At 46.7% G+C, this 18,092-nt stretch overlaps 2 protein-coding genes across 2 annotated transcripts in view; both read right to left on the bottom strand.

Moving 5' to 3' along the window:
- Window positions 1–12,851, bottom strand: part of GAD2 (glutamate decarboxylase 2) — a 30,918-nt gene extending 18,067 nt beyond the window's left edge. The window contains exons 1-7 of the mRNA XM_031614432.2: window positions 12,399–12,851; window positions 12,176–12,235; window positions 11,919–12,077; window positions 10,973–11,206; window positions 7,644–7,734; window positions 6,694–6,806; window positions 3,792–3,907 (exon numbers count right to left, since the gene is read on the bottom strand). Coding sequence (XP_031470292.1) covers window positions 3,792–3,907; window positions 6,694–6,806; window positions 7,644–7,734; window positions 10,973–11,206; window positions 11,919–12,077; window positions 12,176–12,235; window positions 12,399–12,474 — 849 coding nt within the window. The 5' untranslated portion in view covers window positions 12,475–12,851. The remainder of the gene's footprint in view (window positions 1–3,791; window positions 3,908–6,693; window positions 6,807–7,643; window positions 7,735–10,972; window positions 11,207–11,918; window positions 12,078–12,175; window positions 12,236–12,398) is intronic.
- Window positions 12,852–13,451: 600 nt separating this feature from the next.
- Window positions 13,452–18,092, bottom strand: part of MYO3A (myosin IIIA) — a 97,859-nt gene continuing 93,218 nt past the window's right edge. The window contains exons 34-36 of the mRNA XM_090142985.1: window positions 17,604–17,644; window positions 15,690–15,830; window positions 13,452–14,504 (exon numbers count right to left, since the gene is read on the bottom strand). Coding sequence (XP_089999111.1) covers window positions 14,390–14,504; window positions 15,690–15,830; window positions 17,604–17,644 — 297 coding nt within the window. The 3' untranslated portion in view covers window positions 13,452–14,389. The remainder of the gene's footprint in view (window positions 14,505–15,689; window positions 15,831–17,603; window positions 17,645–18,092) is intronic.

Here is an 18,092-nt window from a genome sequence, read left to right as displayed (position 1 = left end):
ACTGAGCATTACGCACTGCAAAGGAAGAATGTCTGGATCCATGAGTTCGAATTTTAGTTTTCTCAGGAAGAAACTCACTCTGAAGCTTCAGAATTTGATGCCACCAAATGGAGAACAGGCCCTCCTGGCTTCTCTACCTTTCCCTGAAAGCCTTACCACAAAGCCACTCCTTGCTAGATGTCCCTCCAGGTACATCTGGCCATCCCCAAGGCTGATACCTTACACTTACCTTATCTGGCCAGTGGATCCCCCGACTCCCTTCAGAGGCAGCCCCAGGCAGGAGCCTCCTCACCCCAAAAACCAAGAGGTGGGGGATGCTGGAGGCAGTGAGAGACTGCCATGCCCTGCTGGCTTTCTGACAGGGTGAAGAGGTTCCCTTCACATCGAGCAAACTGATTGGCTTGCTGGGTCTTCTATTATTTCCTCTCTCAAACTACAACATGAGCTGTGCTGTCACTCCCCTGTGAGCACCTGCCAAGAAGTTCCTCCTTAGTAGGCTGCTGTGGGTGGGCAATGAGGAAAGCTGATGAGGACTACACAAGCAGTCCTGTTGATCTGGAGAACACACGAGATGAAGAAATCACTGCGTCTTTCCAATTATGTACAACTTTTTATCATTCTCTGAATTGAGGACTGAACCCATCCAGTCCTCAATGGAAAAGCTGTGATTCTGAACCCATCCAGTCCTCAATGGAAACGCTGTGATTCTTTCAAGCTATTTATACATGATAAAACAAAAAGGCCAAATACTGTTCTGTTGAACCTAGCTTGTTATCTGCGCCTAAACTCTTTCCCTCCGCACCTCTTTCCCTCTCAGACTATGGCTCTTCATTATTTTTACCTTCTGGGGATGATCCCTGCTCCCTGGTAAGAGAATGCCAGGTGGAATGGCCAAAGTCACATCAGGGAATGGGTTAAAACACAACAGCACTTGCCTTACAGACAGAAGGATCAATTAAAATATTTAAAGAAGGCAGCTTTCCTTTTCAGGTGCTTTCTCTGCACTGAAAAAGGGATGCACTCAGTTGAACAGTCTTTCCAGCCTAAAGCCAATGCACAGGGATGTAGGAGGAAGCCTTCATCTGAAATTTTTCATTTGTGCAAAACAAAAGATTAAAATAGATTTCTATAACTGGCATCTATCACTTTTACCCATCTGAATCAAGGTCTCCTGCGTCACGAGCAGTCCAGAACAGCTGCCTTGAAGGACATCGCACTGCTCCTGCACCACTGCATGTTCAGGAATGACTGATGATGAACTGGTGACTACAGAGGACTAAATTAAGACCTGAATGCAAGAGTACCTCAGTGAAATTATGCGTGAGTCAAGCCTGACCCATTCAGTTATAATGTGCCTCAGTGTCACTGGTGAAACAGAAATGATCAGAAGCAAAGACAGAGATGTCACAGCCCTACTGAACTTGGGGAAGACCTGATGAACACGCATGAGCAGGGCTGGAACAATCACATAACCTACTTTAGGCTGAATGTAGGCTGTATGTGCCAGGAGGCTGTTGTCTCTCTGTGGTTAGATGAAGTAGATGAACCTCTCCCGAAGGTGATATAAAATATCTAAATTAAGGAACATTTAAGTTCCTAATTTTGATGCTCTGAGTTTCACTCCAGAGATGCTTCTTCTCACTGATCGTACACGAAGCGAAGCTCTCAATTTAGGCACATAATGCATTCCTAAATTAGGAAGGGAATTACTGAGGAGCTGTGAAATACTCCTCCCTTCCCTTCTCCCCTATGGCAACTAAACCTATCATGACCAAACCCTGATCAGAGCAATATCAGTGGCAATTGTGGAGTAACTTCACTCACAGTAGCAGAAGCTCTAGATTGGTAGAAATGAAAATAGAGTCTGGTCTGTGATACTGATATTCTTGACAGAGAATTACTAATACCGGAAACTTTGCTTCCAACTGAAAATCTCAAGAAAAAAAATCTCAAAGTTTCTAATAAAATCCAGTGACTTACAGCTTTGTTTATTATTATACCACATGTACAGCGTGGGGAAGTGACAGCATTTCATTTACAGCCTGCTTGTTCCACAGCCATTGTTGTAAAACAGCATGCAGCTGTGACAGGGAGAAACAAGAGTCAGACTGGGGAGTCTGAAAGGGAGCAGAAGATCAGTGTGACATGATAAATGAGACAAATGCCATCTTTGTATCTTCCTGCCTGTTCAAGCTCTGCATGACATTTCCTAACTAAAAAGGGACTGTGCTTCCGGATCTCTGCAACTCTCTGCTGTTCTGAAGGTTAAAGCCTAATCCCTGTCTGCTGGGCAATTAAGGGTTAAAGGACCCTATCTTCACCTAGTGGGGTTTCTCAGCTTCCCTCCAAGACCAGTTACCACATACATTGCTTGAGGGAAGGACATAATTGCAATTTCAGGATACTTTTTAAATGTAACATTTAAAATGCTATTCTGGGGATTCACTGTGTATTTGACTTTGGAATGTTTAATTTGCTAAGGGAGATGCTTCTTCCTGGGCATGAAAACACAATTATTAAAGCTCATTTCATTATTTTGAGACTGATAGCACAATTTGGTTCACTGTTTAACATCCCATTGCTATGAATACAATGAAATTCTCTAACGATTAATACGATTTGTTATTTTAAATAATCACACTGAACTTTATTTGCAGTACTTATTAGGTTTGTAACTTCCATATGAATAATGGATCTCTAGCTGTGAAACTAACTTTGGAGAGCTGCAAAGCATTTACAGAATATTTTTGTCCAATTGCTTTGGGGACAATTATTCTGCAAACTGGAGCCCGCAGTTCTGCATTGCACCCCATCCATAAAAAGAATGCCTCCCAGCATTTCTGATCAGCTGTTAGGACACTGAGCTCTTCACACTTGTATGAAGCAGCACATGCTTCCTAAGTCAAAAAGGCAGCCAGGAAGATGTGAAGCAGAAGAGATGGCAGCCTGCTGAACTCAGCCACCAGAGTTCTTTCTGGATGAGTCCACCTAGCTGGAGAGAAATTTAAAAGGTGACCATGAAGCCTGAAAACAGCTCACAGCTCCTCAGAATACAACTTATTTTCCCCTTCCCCCTGCACCACTAAAAGCTGCAAGGAGCTTGAAATGGTCCTAAGTCCCAAATAACCCCCACAGTACACGAAGAAACACAACTTCTGCATGGCTGTCCGTAAAGCAAAAAGCTGCATTTCCCCAGCACGGACCACTCAAGCCCCTCGTGCCCATCCCCTATCCTCTCAGCATTCCCCACTCAGTGCACAGCCAGCTCCTGTTGGCACCTGGATGACCCCTGCTGTGCTGAGGGCTGTGCTCAAGAGGGAGACCCACAGTGAACCCAGTGCCCCGCGGCACGCCTGGCTGGACACTGCACTTCAGTGCTGCTGTCTTCATGTGTGTTATTACCCTTACTACAGGACAGCAGGAGTGGTTCCAGCTAGAAGTACTCTGATTCACAGGGATCTGTTCCCCAGGACACAGGGCACACAGAAGCCCAGCGCTGTGCTCTTGCTATTTGATGTGGGCTCTACCATCCATACCGCATCTACAGACGCGAGGCAGAGGAACCAAAAGGGCAGCGTTTGTGGAGCCTGCCCTCCCTGGGTCTGAGCCACACAGGAGTACACAGCTCATCCCTCCACAGAGCAAAAAGCCAGCCCCCTCCCAGTTCTTCATTACCAGTGAAGGAATAACAGAAATGAAGGCATCTGGCTGCCAATTCTTGTTTAGCTACTTTCCTCATCAGGAATTCATACAAGCAGATGTATCAGATAGGAAAAAACAGAAACACATACGTGTTCAGATGTGAAGGCAACCAGCCTGGGAATAGCTGCCATTCCTTTTTCTTTAACTTCTGGGAACATCTTGAAACGTGCAATCAACATAGCATACATGTTAGATATGGCACCACCTGGAGTCCACAGTAATACACTGTTACTTTTTCTATGCAGTGTAATATCATTGCAGTATAAACGACAAGTTTTGTTATGGTTTTTCTAACTCTCCTGTTAACATTTCTGTCCCGTGTCAGAAACGTGCATTCTTTCTCCTGATGCTCCTCGGAGCTGGGCTGTACAATAACAGGTCTGCTACACACAGAGAACAATTTATGCATAAAACACTAGTGCAAAAAAAATGATTGAGGTTTCCTTTTATCTTCTTTTTTTGGCACCATTTTTCCTCTAGTCCCCAGTTTTATCTATGTGCCATCTATACATTACGCCCACTCCATGCCATGCATGTCAACAAGGCAACTTTGTGAGTGGCTTCTGAGCACGACCTGACCTGTGCTCTCCTTCCTGAAGCAGGGTGATGCTTCACACCCTGGCTCTGCGGAAACCTACACTGTGTACCAACAGACACTACCTTCTGGATAGCGGGAGTGGGAGAGGGAGGAGAAAGGAAAAAGGGTCATTCTAATAAATACTTTTCTTTTATCTGTCTTTCCAGTGGGAATGAGGGGAAAAGGTTACCTTACCCTAGCACTACTGTTAAAATCACCGATGTACACTGCTTTAAAATACCCATGTAAGCATCAGATGACAGGTCTACAGTATTTCATTCCTGTATTTCAATTATCAATGCTCAAATTACAAACATGCTCTTTATTTTGTGTTTCCAAGACTGTTACTGAGTCTGCGTCTACAGCCAAACTGTATCTGGCTGCACATTAACACTGCATGAGCACTATGGGAATATAATGGAGCACCTGAGGCAGTCTGAGCACTTTCACATGTGTACACACACAACCACACACACAACCATACATGTACATACAAAACCCAATAGCTTTATCCTGTATATACAGTATACCCATATACACACAAACACAGACGATTGTATAATTATGTTTATGCACATATATTTATAAAACAAAAAGGCGTATACTGATCATGGTTTTAGGTTTTTAAATGAACAGATCTAATTGCTTCCTAACTTTCATCCACCTAAGGATGGAGGAGCACAAGCAAGCACTGCCAGGGGATGGCTCAGCTCATCCCAAAGGTAGCTGGGCTATGGCGGCTGGGATGACGTGCACCATGCACACACACATCCATTCTCTCCACTGAAGAACTGGGAATTGCTGTAACATGCCCAGGGTGTTGCCCTTCTCTTCTACCCAGTGTCCCTGCTGTAGGCTCTTCCTGTCCTCAGCCCCAGTGTGACACCGGGTGACCCTGTCACAGGGGAACGGCACTGGGGGCACAGGGCTCAGAGTGGTTGGGGGCTGCTTCCTCCTCCCCTTACAGCACCTTGGGAGGTACGAGCATGCTTCTATACCTCCTTTAACAAATATGATAACATGACACGGAGAGAGGTTAAGGGAAAATATTCAGGTTCCCATCCCTAAAATAAGCAAACATGCAGCAGCTACTGTTGATGATTTAGGTGAACTAACGTGTCCAGGTGGAAGAAATTTGACCTATCTTCTCCAAAGTCAGTGGGCTCAGCATCAAAAGAATCAAGACTGAAATGTTAAATTTCTTCAATGCTGGATTTTCCTAGTATTTTTTTATCTAGTCTTTTAACCCTAAAAACTTATGAACAGTAAGCCTGCATTCTATCTTTAATTTTATAGCTCTATTTACACTCACCATTAATTGCAGACAACAAAACACACCAACAAAATCTGAAGACCCTTGTCAGGCCTCTGTGTTCTGCATAAGCAGCGTACAAGAACAAGAAGTTCTCAACAAAAAGTAATGTAAACTCATCTCTTCCTCCACCTCAGCAGAAAGGACCAACCCCAAACTCCTGCAGCAGCTCCCACGTGGGCAGCTGGATGCCAGCAGTCAGCTGCTGATGAGCCCTGCTGGAACTTTTGCACTTGGAGACCCAGAAGCCCAGGCTGTTATCTGCAAGGTCTTTCCTCTGCTTGGTAGTCCAAATGCACTTTTCCCCTCCATTAGGTCTCCGAGCTTTCTTTCCAGAAGAGCTCCTACCCCAACTATCAGTCTGTTCTCTTTTGACTCACTAAGATGCTGTGCCCAATGTAAATTCTTCCCAACTTTTGCAATTTGGGGAGATTGATGGGCTAAAATTTTTAGTTTTGGTGACAAAAAACTGTAAATCAAAAGACTAAGTGGAATGAATAAAACGAAAGCCTTAACAATGCAGTGTCTCAGTGTCAGTGACTTCTCCACAGGCAGCACAGGCATTTTTGCCTTACTGATGTGCCCAGATGGAAACAGGTCTGAGCCTCCAGGCACTCAGAGGAAGGAGCCCTCCGAGGTCCCCACTGAGCACCACAGCCAGCTCACACAGGAAAGCTAACTGCTTACTGCACTGTTTGTGGGACCCTAACTAACAGCTGAATTTGCTTCACGGGATGTCCTATTTTCCCCTTCTCACTCCAACTCCCCCTTTGGTGATGGGCAACATTTCTTATCGCTGTATTAATACAACGCTCTTTCTGTTTCACGTACTCTACAAAAAGTGGGGGCAAGGCCAATGTCTCTTCTGATTATGTTTCCCATGTGCCATTACAGCTGCTCATAACGCAGTGCAATTTGCTCAAACAGACCCTCTTAATCTCATCCCTGAAATTCAAAAACATGCAACGCTTTATCTCAAAGAGGCCACCAGTGGTTATTAGCAAGCGTCCTCGTGAACATGCATATTTAATTATGTTTACTCTTTAACTACAGGGGATGTCACATAGCATAGTCCAAAAAGCAAGCTTGAAATATCATGTACCAGGTGAAAATATCCCATCGCCACAGCCCCCTGGCCAGCCAACCATCTCTCTCATTTTCCGTAGCGTGACATATTCCAAAAGTACAAACACTGGAGCAATTTCATAGGTGAACCTGAAACGCAGTAATGCTCACATTTAATGCTTTCATTTTCAACACTAACACATCTTTTTCCAATACTGCACTACATGATGGTCTCAATATACTCTCTCTCATATTGAATAGAGTTCTGTTTACAATACTTTTGATAATCTCCCTTCTGACTTGATGTCAGACGTTTGAAAGCAGAAATGCCCACAGCTCTGGAGACTCCGTTTCCACCCACTTCAGTGAAACTGCTCATGCCCACCTCCTCCAGGCTCGAGGCTCTGCCCTGAATTCAAGAGCTGCAGGCCTGAATCAGACCTCCTTTGCCTTGTCAAAGCCTGCGTGCATGTCTTGATGCACACACATCAACAGCCCCATTCATGACGACAAGACAGTGCATGGAGTTAAACGAGTGCACAAAAATGCTTCCTAGCTCCAAAGTGCAAAAAATTACAAAAAATGTTCTAATTTCTGCACCTTTTTCTTAGAGGAAGCAATGGTTCCAACTGCTTGGTGTATGAGTTGTACTAATTCCTATACTTAAATGCAATTGTTCTCTTAGCAAAGCTTTCATTTTACATATTTATACATGCAAAACACTAAAATATTTTTTCTGTACAATTCTGGGGAGGTTAGCAAAGGAAAGCTCTGACATCATATCTCTATGATCAGATTTCAGAGCCTATAGAATGTTGTGGAAAATCTTTGTGCTGGTAAATGTAGAAACCATTTAAAAGCAGACAATTGTTTTTCTAGCAACCTTAACATAAAAATTTTCTTTCTTTCATTCAGCTACAGCAGCTAATACTGTACAATACAGCCATAAAATTATATTAAATATCACAAAAAATTTCTTCTACTCACATATTAGTGTTTGCTGCTGATGTCAGCCAGTCTGCTGCCAACCCAACCATGTCCAATCCAGTTGAAAGTTGATTAAAATATCTAGGATGCCCTGCATAAATGGAAAACGTTACCGGGAGTCAGATGACTGGAGCTGTTCAGCCCTGAGCAGCGCGTTTACCTCGGGGTTTCTATGCCGAAGGAAGTGCTTTCAAGGTACGAAACAAAGCAAACAGCAAGAAATGCACTTATTGGAAAAGGCAGGATTTTCTCTTCTTTCTCATTCCAAGTAAAATCAGAGTAATTTCACAGAGCGCAGACTAATGAATTCCAGCATTCCCCATTATCTTCTCGACGTGCCTTGGAAATGAACACGACGCTGCCTCACACAAACAGCAGCTCGCTCTGCTCGCGTGTCACATGCTGTCACCGAGTGGTTTGTGCCTGGCTGGCTCTGAAAGGCGCGCACGAGCCACCATCGGCAGGGCTTGCCAGGACATATAACATCAGTGATGAATAGCTAACCATTATAATAGATGGGGCAAAACGAGAAAATGGAACACTTTGGTGACTGCTTTGCTCACGACTCAAAGGCAGATGATTGCATGGAGATGGCGGGGACGGTGGCGGTGCTCGTCAGCTCTTCTCTGCCAGCCTGCAATTACATGCAGGCTGCCTGCAATTGTGGTTTTAAACAAAACCAGCACCGCTGCCACATCGGGACGCAGTACAGGAATATCCTCAATCGGCTGCAAGTTCATTTATGTTGTTAATCTATTTGACTCCTGGTATTTTTCCAAAATCCCCTCAGAGATTTTTTCTTAAAAACGTGCCCAGAAAGATTAAAACAAGAACAGAAACCATCACAGCTCAGTTTTCCCTACACGCTCTCTGCAAAGCGCCGTTAAATGGCACAATTACTGATGCAGTTACAGAAGGGTGACAATTATCTGAATGCTCTCCGACGGGAGGAAGAGCCTTGAAAGCACCTGTCCTGCCCCACAGACAACATACTGCTATGGCCGTCACAGAAAACAAAAGATGGAGCAGGATGATTGAGGGAAGGCAGAACCAGAGCTGAGGGAGAACTTATCTCTGCTCGCCAGCAGCCCCTTATCAGGCATGGACACGAGATCACAGCAGCACGGGGACTGCCCCCTCCCCACAGCACACAACGGTACAGCCGGGCTGTGGGACAGAGCACAGGGGTATGGAATCTTGTCTCCTTCCCCTGAGACACCCCTGGTGCTCCCTCCAGCCATGCTGTGTCCCAGTGGAGATGCAGCTGGCACTGCACCCCACAAGCGCTGCCCTGGATGCATGCTCACGTGGGGTGGTGGCTCTGGAACACGTATGTGCCCCACTGCTGCCACCAGAGCCACACATGGCCACAGCACCAGGGCTCTGTACTTCCCCCATGATGGCTGTTCAGTCAGTTTTGAGATTTCAGTATTCACAGCTTGGGTTCAGCTAGCTTCCACGTTCTGCTCCTAAAGAATTAGGGTCTGAAAGAGGAAGCCCTGGAAGACTCCCAGAGACCAGGAAAATTCTCGCTTTGGAGCTAAACCCAAACCAAAAAGCAGAGGAACAACAGAATTCACATTTGCAGCCCCGTTGTCTCAGCGGTGCTCTGGCAGCACCCAGCCCCAGGGGACAGCTCTGTGTCACTGCTTACTTCTCCAGCCTCCTGCAAGGGGGTCTGCTGTGCAAACCACACGGCTGGAATGTGAAGCCACATCCCAGAACTCTGCCCGTAGCCACATCCCAGAACTGTGCCCAGAGGAGCATCACCTCCCAGCAGCGATATCTCTGGAGCACAAGTACCTGCTTGTATACTGCTTTTCTGCATGGCACACTCAGCATAGCGGCAAACCCACCCCCTGGGCTGACCCCAATCCCACTGCTGGGTTTTTTTCCAAATGACACTCTGATGTGTGAGCAAGCCGCGGAAAATTGCGGCTTTGCTTACAAGCTATGCTCCAGGCAACAACAAACAGCCTGTGAGGGGCTCAGAGCCCGCGTCTGCCTGTGCAGCCATCACCGAACAAAGGGGTGACAACAGGGAGAGCCCCTCACAGCCCCCCCAGCCCCTACCCCTTGAAACAGACAGAAAAGCTATGTATTTGTTAGAAATCCTTCCTCCAAGGGCACGGTGTGCATTCTACTCCAGAGAAGGGCTGGGTGTAAATCCCACACATTTCAGCCCCACAAGGGTCACTCTTCCAACTAGGGAAACGCTGTTTGCATTACAACAGCAGCAAAGAAATGCAGGGGATTGGGGCAGCCTCACATCTGTATGCCAGGCAATAGTTAACATTATTCTGAAGACAGTTCAAGGAAGAATGGCTGTCACACCGCAGGTTAACGAAAATTGCTGAAAGAACTCCACGCTTTGGTTCCAGGGACCCTCAATATGTGGGGAAGGCACTGCCCATGCCCTGCACAGCCCCACTGGGAACACTGAGCTCCGTCACTGCTCTCTGGGAAGCACCAATCTCACCATTCATTGCAGTGCTTTACCAACATTCAGACAGCACTGGACCGTCCTCCACTGACACACAGCTGGGCACAGCCATCACTAACCCACAGCATCACAAAGAGCCCCGATCGCTGCTGGGATCAGACTGCTTCTACAAGACGACCAAAACGAGCTCAGTCTCCCTACAGCCCCCATTCACCCACCAGCCTTTGTCTCTCCCAGCAATCGGTGCACACTTATTTTTAAGCAATTTCTCAGCAATTCAAATTCTCCCCAAGAGCTCCGTGCACTCCGCTTTATCTCCCAGTCTCAGCGCTAATTGCCGCTGTGCTTTTTGTCTGGGTTTAAGGTGGCCCTGGAGCACGGCCAGGCAGTGGGACACAGCTTCCCAGTGGAAATAAAAAAAGGGCCATTTAGGCAATTTAAGCTTTGTTTTTATTTTTAACCCTAAAGTAATAATAATAATAATAAATAATTCTGCAGAGAGTTTAGACACATTTCTAATTTTAAGTCCTTACACAAGTGAAGGGACAGAGGTGGCAAATGGCTACTCAGAGCCCCGTGGACTCCAATCCACGTTTGCTGGACTGGGGCTGCTCCATGGGAAGGTCCCTGCACTTCTGCCCTGGTCCAGGGGAGGTAAGACACAGGCCTGGCCCCCCCAGGTGAAACGGAGAGGAGGAAAAAAGGAGGAAATCGGAGGATTCATTTTAAACGAGAGGGGGTGAGTGATGCTGCACCGACAGCATCAGGGCTGGAAACAGTCCCTGCTCTGTCAGAAACTGCCTGGAAATAGCAGAGCTCCAGGGTTGCTCCAATTTGTAACACACCGGGACGCAACGAGACACCGCTTCCATCAGTGCAGCCGTACCTGTCTTAATGGCATACTTGAGCGTGGTCCTGCAGTTCAGGAGGATTTCTTCCAAGGTCTGCGGCTGCTCCGCCAGCTCCCAATTGTACTCCTGCAGCAGCTCGTTGGGGTAGTGGAAATCGATCACTTTCGTTGATCTGTCAAAACTTTTCACCACGTACTGCAGCAGAATGTCCACCACGTCCTGCAGGAAGGACAGCGTCGCTGCCTCCCCGTCGCACGCCGGCAGCAGGTCTGGGGATGAAGGGGGAAAGTTAACACTGCTGCGGGACCGCACAGATCCCAGGCTGCTCCTTTTGTGTTTGGCAGATCTTTTTTGTTGTGTTCGGCATAAAGAGATTTTACTTTGATTTGTTAAGGAATATGGACCGTGTTTCAAGGGACGTGCCAAGGGATGCGGTCAGGTTTTCATTTCCCCATCTAAAATAGCGGTTTTTGCTGCCAGGATATTTCAGATCAATTTCTGAGACAGCGAGAGACGGCAGGTGAACGGGGAAAAAAGGAAAAACGAATCTCGGGAAAAAACGGGAAGTTGGTAAACAGGAAGATAGCGGCCACACGCAGCCCCCTCCCCGCCATCAGTGTGCGATGGAGCCCTGTCCCCGCAGCCTACAGCTGGCTGGCAGCACGGTGCCGCGCTCCGGGCAGCGCCGCGGCCGCGCCGTCCCGCAGCAGCACGGGGCGGGGGGCTCTGCTGAAGGGCGAAGTCACCGTGAGCTCAAGGAGGGTCCCTCCTCCCTGCAGCCCACCACCACCCCCACAGGGTCTGCAGCGGGAAGGTCGCTCATCCTCACAGCCAGCGACCCTCGGGCTCCAGAGCGCCGGGTTTTCATTTTTATTATGTTTAGGAATCCTTTCGTTCCGTACTCCCAGCGACTGCGCGGCGGTGCGGAGCTCGGTGCCCCGCGGAGCCGCCGAGTCCGGGGCCGCCGCGGAGCGCCGTTACCTGTTGAGTGCAGGAACGCGTAGTTGACGTCGGCTCTCCGGCAGCCGCAGGGCTTCTTGTCGCAGGTGCAGGCGGGGCAGGATGGCCGCGGCTCCGCTGCCCTCGGGGCTGCCTTGGCGCCGGGATCCGCGGGCTTCTCGGCATCTCCGTAGAGCAGCGCTTGACAACGACACGGGGACGCGCGCTGAGCGCCGCGGCCCCCGGCCCCCCTCCCCGTCCCGAGGCTGAGCCCCGGCGCCCCGCGGCCCGGCCCTTACCGCACAGCTTGTTGCCGATGCCTCCGGTGAACTTCTGTGCCACCTGGCACCAGGCTCTGGCTGCAAGACAGAACGGAGCGGGGGTCCGTGGGACGGGCGGGGGTCTCGCCCTTCCCCGGGACCCCGCCGGCAGCCCCGGTCCCGCCGCTCCGAGGCCGCCGTCGGACGCCGCGGTTCCGTCGGGTCGGCTCGGGCCGCTCCCGGCCGCTCGGCGCCGCCCTACCTGTGCCGGGGCTCTCGGCGGCCGCGGAGCCCTCCTCGGCCCCGAAGGGCCAGAAGCCGGAGCCGGGGCTCGCCATGGAGGAGCCGAAGCGGCGAAGAGCTGAGAGCTGCAGCCCGGGCGGCCCCGAGCGGGTGTGCGCGAGGGCGAGAGCGCGGCCGTGTGAGAGCGCGCGGCTGCGCCGGGTGGCGGCGAGCGGAGGGGGCGGGGGCGCCCCGGGCACGCGTGGGTGGGGGCGGCTCCGTGGGCGCCGCAGGACGCTCCCTGCAGGAGCAGCCGCCGTCCTCGCCGGGACGGGACTGGACGGGACGGGACCTCCGGCTCGGGGGAGGCGCTTCGGCAGGGGCGGCGGCGGCGGCGGGGTACCTCCGGGCGGGCACCGACGGGACGGGATAAACGGAGAGCTCCGGCACCGCGCTGGGTGGGGCGGAGGGCGTTCTCTCGCACCGTAGCTGCGGCCGTGCGGCCCCCCGCGAAGCGCTGAGAAATCCCCGTCTTTCCCCGCCCTTCCCCGGGGCGCCCCCGCGGCTGCGAGCGGGCGGCTGGGGCGGGGGCAGCCCCTCGCTTCTCTCCCGTCGCCGCCCTCGGGATGCCCCGCTGCTCCTCTCGAGCCGCCGCTCCGCCGCCCAGCCCCTCGGAGCGCGCTGTGCACTGCTCTCGCACACCTGGGTGCCCGTGTTCTGTCGGTGCCGAGAGTAACTGAGGCACGGACGGCCGCGTCCCCGCCTCACGCGTTGTTATTAACTGTACCGGTTGAATAATATTCGAGAAAGCAATTTTAACACAGATTTTGAAATTTCAATGATTTATCGCAAATTTTACATCGCAGCACGTTGTAACCCGGTGCTGTGGCCCCGCTGTCAGTGCAAGGTTTGGAGGCGATGACTGCCTACCCCTCAATGAGGGCTGTGTGTGCGGGGGGACAAAATCCCAACCTGTGCTATTGTAGCCTCTATGGAGCGCGGCAGGGGCACGACCAGGCCTTCCCGCTGGCTTCCCGAAATCTACCTCCCCTTGTACAGCTGGCAACATGCAATTATGAATCCTGAAAGGAATAACGGCAATTATCCGCATAATAAGGCGAAATAAGGGCCTATGAATAAGGAATCAGGGGAAATTTTGAACACGGTGGCTATCGCCTTTATTTCCATTTAATTTCTAGTGGAACTGATTAAGAATGATCATTACATTTAGGCAGCAATCAACCGGAGAGCATCTTTCTGTTCCTTTCTTGGCACCCCAGAGATTAAGGTTCCTAAAAATCTAATGCAAAGCAGAACAAAGCAAACACGATCCAAATGCTCTGTTAGTGACGGGGTGAGGAGGGCTGGGTCCTTCCATCCGCCGACATCTCCAATGCTACACGCAGTGCTAACCTTTATCGCTGGCCACTGGCTTACAGCAAAGTCAGTAGTGAAATAAACTGCTACAGCACGCGATCAATTAATCATTTGTTTTCATTAGAGGGACACATACCACCGAGAGCTTATCCCAAAATTTAGGCATTGTAAACCTAAAATAAATAGAAATTCCCCTGTGGTGTCCTTGTCATTTATTTCTTCCTGTAAAACAATTTACTAGAAACAATAACTAAGGTTTTCTGGAGGTGCCTATGGGATTTTGGAGGCTTAATGAGGAAATGATAAACTAAATGGTCTATTTTAATTGGGTAAGAGTGATTAAATGCAGAGAGGAAAACAACACGCACCGAGGAAGGTAACCTACATTTAGGCTGCTTAATGCTTAATAATTTTAAGATGCAGTAGTGGTATCTGAAGGAAACCTGATTCCTTATTTTTTTTAAGGGTATCTGCCAGGAGTGACGGTGTCCCTTTGCATCAGTGTTGGGCTGTAAACTACAGTGATTCGTACTGACATGAACACACATGTTGTAAACCTGAAATGTCAGAGATTTAAAAAAAAAAAAAAAAAAGGAAGCATGTGGTATAAAATGATAAAAAAGATGATGCTAATAACAGCAAACGGCAGCGGGGCTAGAACTGCTGGATAAGGCGCCGGCGCTGCGAGGTCTTCCGCAGCAGCCTCCGGTAGTCATAGGGATTATCTTCCGCTCTGCTTTCTTCCAGGGGGCTCTCCGCAACCCTTGACCTAGGGATTAAGTGCAGAAGTGTTTCAGGGATTGAAATGAAAACATTTACCTTGGCAAACACTCCTAATCGGCCGCTTAACTTCCACCCTCAAGACAAAAACTGAAAGAAAACCCAACCCGCTGTGCTAGGCCTCATCTACCCGTGCTGCAGCGCCTCAGAACAAATGCAGCTGAGGAGATGAACGCAGAACAACGTGTTCTTCTGCAATGGGGTCACAACAAAGGGCACAAAGCCACTGAGAACATGTGGGATTTCTCATCCATATAAATCAGACCTCGCATTATTTCACGGCTTTCTAGCCGAAGAGTGAAAGATTTGGAGTAATCAACAGCAAAGCATCATTTAACAAGTGAAGTAATTCCCTCACATGATGTTTAATTCCACGCCTTCACAATGCCATTCTACAACTAACTTAAACACTGCCTATAAAGTGCCAAAAAGTAAAACAACCAACAAGCACAGAAAGCTCTATCAACATTTTTGTAATTACTTTGGTATGTTTTTAAGTCCAGCAGTCATCCTGGCGTTTTCTTTACATTTTTACTTGGATGCTTTGCAGGTTTCTCTTATATATATGAAGATACAGAGACCTAAATATTTATAAACGTGGATGTTTTTGTATGTGCAGTCTGTGCCTGTGCATTGGTAAGAATATGAATTTTCTTTGCCCAGCAGAGGTCCCCCTCTATGAAGTCTGTGTGGGAAGAGCCACCCTAGCCTTCAATGCTCCTCTCCTGACTACTCACTCCAGCGATGCCACCGCAGCCATGAACACAAACAGTGCTATGGGACAGCAGGAGGAGGCACTCAAGCAGGGGTCTTATCTGCAGAAGGCAGGTGAAAAATTTGGCATATGTCCACCTTTTTGGAAGTTGAAATGAGTCAGGTTCTGCTTTAGCTGGATCTGATTTTCGATCAAAGATTTACAGCAGGAGTCTATCTCATCTGAAGCTTTGGAAGCCAAAACAGGTGGGCAGGCTGGAGATAAACCATGCTATCATTTGTTCCTCCAAATGAAGATGGAAAATTTTCAGCTATCCATATTCCAAACTAAAAAAACAGTTTGTCTAATTTGTTGTGGGTTTTTTTTTTTTTTTTTTTAAATGAACATGCACATAATATATTTTTTCTCTGCAAGGATATACAATATTTATTTCTCCTACTATGCTTTTCTGTAAGTTACCTCTCAGTAGCTCTTAAAGTTGAAGTTCTGCGCTCGATGGGATGCCTCTTTCTTTTTGTGGTAGAGCTGCTGTCCTTTGAGGTGGAACCAGTAGATGAAATTTCATGGTAGTAGATATCTAAATCTAGCACCTTGCCCAGACTGTCAATAAATAAGTAATCTAAGTTAACAATTCCACTTTTCAACAGTATATTGAACATTCAAAAGTAATACAACCAAATATCATTTCTGTGTTGAGAGTGTAAAGAAAAATATATGTGAACATAAGAAATGATTCTCTGGAATGTAACTGCTGTGTGATGCAGGTGCTGACAATTTTGCAATGCTAGGTACTTTCAGATGTTCATAAAGCGAATGTGTAACTAAAAAGGTCTGAGTTTACTATTGCATTCACTGGGGAGGCATGTTTATGGTACAATTCATCTGATCTATTTTAGGCAGCTCTCTTAGGAAGATATGAATAATTTTCCTAGAGATACCTATTTTTTTTCCATCTTACTATGTGAAGAGAGTCTAAAGCAACCAGTTCAGATACTGGTGCCAATAATGCAGATGTCTGTATGTTTTTAGAATGTTAAACCAGAATGTAATATGTACAAATAAAAAACCACCACAATCCAGACATCCAATTTAGAAAGGTTAGGGAAAAAATCTATCCTACAAGCAACCTGAAGAAGAACCTTCAGAATTCTGTTCTCACAGTGGTAGAAATAACTCTTTGATTTCAATTGCTGTGTTCAACTAATGTAGAATCACCACATGAAAGAAGATGCTGTCATGGAACAGTTTAACCAGATTTAAGACAAGTGAAGCCAAACTGAGGCAAGATGGGAAAATTATTGTTATTGTATTATTATTATTATTATTATTATTATTATTATTATTATTATTATTATTATATTACTATTGTTTGCTAAACATAATATAACTGTATTATTTTCAAGATACAAACAGCACCAGAAGAGCTGTAACTTAGAACTGACATAGATGTTAAGTGAGTCCTTTAAGCAGCTGCATAATGAAGTGCAATTTAAACAGTGGTTGAATGAAGCTATATGCTGTGAGCACACATCAAGGGCATAAACGTAATATAACTTCATTTAGGATATATTTTTTGGATATAGAGCTTGTATTCTGTAGCCTCAGCCAAGGATAGCACTGAAAGCCCATTCACACACTGCTCAAGTACCTACCTTCCCTCTCTGAACAGGCTTCCATAGAACTACAGTGTCCCTAGGGAGCAGCAGAAAAGCTGATGTATATGAACACAAATAATAGGGTGCTAGGATATAAGGCAGAAGCTGTGAACCAGAGCCTAAAGCAGACGTAAGAATCTTAAATACAGAAAGGCAGGGTGTATGTATTGCTTCCTTTGTTTCTACAGAGATCTATCAAAACCAGTTAATTACACAGTGAAGAAAAGATTTCTGGTTGAAATTTCAGTGGCTACACTGCTTTACCTGTTATTATTATCTTACAGTTGTATTAATATCTTACTGTTTCCATTTTTTATGATTATTACCAAACTGTTGTATATTTTTAGGAGAAAATTTTAACAGTCTTCATATTTTGGTTAACAAAAGAGAAGTGGTTGCTCATTTGCTTTGACTGGAATTTTAAGCACCTTCAATTATTTTCTGTGTCAGAACTATCTTTGCTGTGGACCTTATCTTAACTTATTATTGTGCTTGTGTTGCCATGGTAAAGGGCCATGCTGCAGTAAAACCAAACAACTGAATTCCATAATGGATTTTTGTCGCTGAAAATTGCATATTTAACTTTGTATATGATGCCCTTCCTCTGAATCACCACATTACTATGCATTTTTAATGCTTTATTTTCCTAGCTGAAGTGCAGCTAAGAACTATTTCTAGATTACTAAAAAGACAATAGTGAAAAAATGGAAAAAATTACCTTTCTTTTCTTGGTTTCCGTTTTTCATCTTGTATTGATTTCTAAAACAAACCACAGTGTAATTAAAAAAATACTAAGAGGAAAGTTTATGTAAAGATACAATTCATCAGTATGCTTGGTGGGGAAGTGGTGTGTATTTTTTGTTAAAAGAAAGTACACAGAACTTATTTGAGGAGTAACAGAGCAAGTGCACCAGCAAAACCTCAGCATCTTTGTGACTAAACATGTCACTGAGAATGTGTTAGCACTGTTACTCCCAAAAATCAGTTACCATGCTGTGGGAAAAAAAAAAATAACAACAACCAACAAACCAGTGGAAATTGACTAGAATTTATGAATTGTATGCAGTTTAGCCACTGAGAATGAGGGATCCTGAAGGACACCTCAGTATGCAGGCAAATGCACAAGACATAATTTGAAAATGATAAGACTGATTTATAAAACAAAACAACAAAAGTCCCAAGTAAACTGTAAGTGACTTGCATGACC

The sequence above is a fragment of the Phasianus colchicus genome, chromosome 6, assembly GCF_987193195.1.
Source record: "Phasianus colchicus chromosome 6, bPhaCol1.hap1.1, whole genome shotgun sequence".
In the NCBI taxonomy this organism is placed as follows: Eukaryota; Metazoa; Chordata; class Aves; order Galliformes; family Phasianidae; genus Phasianus; species Phasianus colchicus.
The sequence above is the reverse complement of the archived record's forward strand: the minus strand, read 5'-3'. Positions and strand labels throughout refer to the sequence as shown.